The sequence below is a fragment of the Numenius arquata genome, chromosome 2 (assembly GCF_964106895.1).
Source record: "Numenius arquata chromosome 2, bNumArq3.hap1.1, whole genome shotgun sequence".
Taxonomy (NCBI): Eukaryota; Metazoa; Chordata; class Aves; order Charadriiformes; family Scolopacidae; genus Numenius; species Numenius arquata.
This window is the reverse complement of record NC_133577.1, coordinates 59,138,314-59,142,444: the sequence shown is the minus strand read 5'-3', so window position 1 is coordinate 59,142,444 and position 4,131 is coordinate 59,138,314. Positions and strand designations below refer to the sequence as shown.

The following is a 4,131-nucleotide window of genomic DNA, read 5'->3' as shown; positions in this document are numbered from 1 at the left end:
CTGTGCAGAAGAGTCAGAGTGGTTCAGTTTTTCTTCAAAGCTTGGAAGCCCTCTTCCCACCCCACTCCCCCACCCCAGAAAACCTCTAAAGCAAACCAGACCCTACAAAAATGAACAAACAGATCCTTAATTATCAAGGGTGACAAGGTTGTTAGTGTACGGGGAGCTATGGACAAGCTATGGCTTGTGTTCCGGATTTACAATGCTGCCTTGTAGGTCATCAAGAAATCTTCCCTGTAGAGAGCACTGGAAGTACTAGTCTTATGTTTTATTGTTTTCTGAGGCTTTGGTGCCTTTCTTGAGATTAGGGAGGATTCTTGCCCTCACTGACTACCCGAATCCTAGACCTCCATCATTTATCAAATAGTAGGAAACAAAATATATTTGTTCTTCTTGTCTCCTCGGTTTTACACACTAGCATCATTGCTTCTCCTTCCCTTGATCAAGAATGCTCACAGTAGAGGCTTAGCATAGGATATCCATATGGAAAAACCAGTTCCTCTGCAGAGACAGCAGAGCTCCTTTCCTGCAAGGCAGGGGCTTCTAAGGGGTACTTCTTTAGGACAGCACTCTCTTCCCTGACTTGAGATACTCCAATAAATTAGCTGGAATAGTCTGGAGTTAGTTTTGATATCTACTTGTGTCTCAGTGCCTGCCAAAGCTGCCGTTAAGTTTTGCACAGGCCTCAAACCCTTGATCCCGTCTGCAAGAGTAGGCGTTAGCGTGAGCTGGTGGCCCAGCTATAACAGCTCTCACAGTGTGACCACAAGAGGTGGGATCCCAGCATGAGGTTCCTCCTTACCACACCATTCAGGATTAGTAATGAATCCCCGGAGGAGCAAGTGAGCCTCTGGCACCTGACATTACTCATTCCCAGTTGGTTGGGTGAAGAAGTCGGCATTACCAACCAAACCAAAACTACTGCTTTGCTTCCTTCTTCCCGCACCCACCACCCAAACGCTGCTTTACCTCACGATGGGGCGAGAAAACTTACGCTGACTCTAGGTTCCATTTTGAAGAATGTTTTCCTTTTTCAGAGACGCTTTCCTTCCTTGGTGGTTCTTCTTGTACTTCAGCGGGCAATTCCGACTGCTCGCTTCTGTAAGCAAGCATCAACAGTTCCAAGGGTTTTTCATCCAGCATTTAATTTGCCAGAGCTCACAATGGCTTAACTTTATAGACCTGATCAGGCAGTGGACAGTTAAGAGTTCATTAACAACAAACCCACCAGCCCTGCACACACACCTAGAGAGAGGCTGCAGTTGAACTTACTTTGCTTCAGGATGTTCGTCTCCGTACTCCGCCCAGGAATACGTGCTGATGAACCGCTGTAGTGAAGGGCGCTTCTCATTTTGCTTTGCTCCTAGTCGTCCCCTGTCATATTTTAAAGAGATTTGCCTTAATTTCCCCTTCAGATATATAGCAGGAAATTAGAAATTCAGCAGAGGGCTAGTCATTTGGGTGGGCCTTAGACAAATAACTTTCAAAATCAGTTGCCTGAAATTCGGATTTTTTTTTATTTTTAAGGAAAAAAAAAAAACAGAACAAAACGTAGCACAACACCCCAAAAACCCACAAAACAAAACACCCAGATCCATCGATGCCAGCTACCTAGATTTCACATTTTGGTTCTAAAGCAAGAAAGTCAGAGTAGTTTTTTTAACTCTCAACCATTAATAAAAAAAAAATAAAAAGAAGAGCTGTAACATTTAGTCACAAAGGCTCATTCACCTATTGAAGCACGTAAAGCACCTGTGAGAGGTGTAGCCTAAACATTATTATACTGCAAGATGTTCCATAGAATCATAGAATCGTCCAGGTTGGAAGAGACCCTTGGGATCATCGAGTCCAACCATCTACCCTACTCTACAAAGTTCTCCCCTACACCATATCCCCCAACACCACATCTAAACGGCTCTTAAACACATCCAGGGATGGTGACCATGATCTGCTTAATACAGGCACAGATAAATATTTAACCCTATTCAAAGACCAGCCCAAGTAACTTTACCAGCTGCTTGATCTCCTGTTGAATTTATCACTCTGTTCATCTCCATCAGGTTCACGGAGTTGGGTCTGGAGAAGAAGTTTAACACACTTACTGCACTGGCATTTTCACACTTCGGCCCAGCCAGTTTTGACAAGGAAAAGCACCTCACCCTCTGGGAGCCCTTACTTACCAGCGGCAACCCAATACCTGCATTTCCAACACTCCTAGGCAACGTTGCGATGCTAACTCTTCGTAGGGACGATGACGGCTATACAAATAAGAGGCATTACTGACTATCAAGGAACGACTGGATTCCTCACAGATCACATAAAATACCATCTGTTTTTCTATAAACTGTATAGAAAAATAGATGTTGATACTTAGCTTGAAGCGACACACAAAGAAGGATGAAGTCATAAGCAGAGCCCAAACCATATTCTTTAAAGCAGTATCTTTCTACATTAACTGCTGTTCCTCCCCTAAGCATCTGAAGTGATGCTGGCTACACAGCTCCCAGCAAAACACCGGCATTGAGCGCGTCTAAATTCCTCTAATGGTGCTCGCAGGAATTTCTACAGTCAATTTGAATTGCTCCCATCTGTTTTTTTCATCTCTGTGCTAAACCCTTCCTCTGTAGCCCTGACGAGGGAACCACACATGAACAACGTTTCTTAACCATTGCACGAGAGCACAGCCGTTTCAGCTCCAGTGAACGCTTCATCTCCTAAACGGGACCACATGCAGTTCCCTGGGGTTGATGGGGAGAGGTGGGGGTGACTGAAAACATGTCCTTGTGTCTGATGACACCAGCCCATATTTGAGACAGAAAACCACCGAGTCAAGCACGTAGCAGAGCACCGGCACATGACAAAGCAAAGGATAACAAATACACACACACACTTAAAATTTCACGTTAGGCTGTAAGAGCCGTTACCTTAAAGTTAAAAGAATTTGGTAGCTTTTTATTCGTAGATTCATCTGTGAAGAGATCAAGCATCAGAAAGGCTTACAGGAATGCAGTGAGCTTTTTTTTGCAACTCAAGGTCTGACTTTTTGCAGTGTCTGTGTAAGTGAAGAGCTTATCCCAGTACTCTCAGAAAGCAGAAACAAGATTCCAGGAAAAAGCTTTCTATTTCATTAGGTGAGTTAATAATATTCACACATTATACATCCTCTACAACCATCGATTTCTGTTGCTATCATTAAATGTCTTGTTCTATGATCAAGGCAGTGTCCTGTTTTAGGACAATCTTTTCCAGTCAGGAAGGAATAGCCTGCGATGAGAAGACTCCTGCGAGGATTTTAGCAGCGTATAAGACTGCCCTTCCAGTTTTTAAAACATATTCTCTATTTTTCGTAAGAATTTAATACTTCTCCTGGCAAAGGCACAACTGCACACGCCGTCTGCAAACCTGACCACCGTACCATCTGCTTAGGGGCGGAAATTCAGAGCACCTGCACTTAAGGAGTCTGCAGTTTGTATTTAGAAAAGAGCAGGAAGCATCTGTAAAGCTCAGAGCTCAGCTATCTAGAAATAGCTACTGGGAATACTCCCGGGTGAGCGAGCACCCAAATTCACTGCTCGCCGGGATTACCATCGCCATCACACACGCCACACTTTTCTAAAAGCCAGAATACAGCTGCATACTCGCAATGTTTTCCCCCCACCTCAAGATTCATGATATTTTACATACACATCTAATTTCACAGACTTGTTTCCAATACTGTTAGTAAATTGCTATTTTTTCCCCTCTATTTTTAGGAAAGGAGATACAACAGCCTCACAACCCCTCCACTTCAGACATTAAAGCTACAGTTAGGTAAGGGTCTATCTGGCAGGTGCTAGGAGGAGGAAAGACAAAGCAGTTTTTCTTAGTTACCTCGATCTCCAAGAGAACTAAAGGATCTCTCATTCTGGAGCAAGACTTGTTTCAGCTCCTCGAGTTCTGCGTGTTCTTTTGCGTACATGCGCTTCAGGTTTTCCACATGTTGAATCATTACTTCCACAGCCTTGCTGACACGGCTCTCCTAACAGAGTGGGTGCAACAGCAGTAGAGAAGAAGTGGCTCTTTGAGGAACTGCATCATGTTTAGATCTTAAGAATTATTATTTTTTTTGTAACCCCTCTAAGCAGCTACTCT

The 4,131-nt window shown here is 43.7% G+C and overlaps 1 protein-coding gene across 1 annotated transcript in view; it reads right to left on the bottom strand.

Moving 5' to 3' along the window:
* IRAG2 (inositol 1,4,5-triphosphate receptor associated 2) overlaps positions 1-4,131 on the bottom strand; it is a 41,908-nt gene that overhangs the window by 684 nt on the left and 37,093 nt on the right. Inside the window, exons 33-38 of the mRNA XM_074162834.1 lie at positions 3,871-4,018; positions 2,925-2,968; positions 2,181-2,258; positions 2,012-2,076; positions 1,273-1,374; positions 995-1,099 (exon numbers count right to left, since the gene is read on the bottom strand). Coding sequence (XP_074018935.1) covers positions 995-1,099; positions 1,273-1,374; positions 2,012-2,076; positions 2,181-2,258; positions 2,925-2,968; positions 3,871-4,018 — 542 coding nt within the window. The remainder of the gene's footprint in view (positions 1-994; positions 1,100-1,272; positions 1,375-2,011; positions 2,077-2,180; positions 2,259-2,924; positions 2,969-3,870; positions 4,019-4,131) is intronic.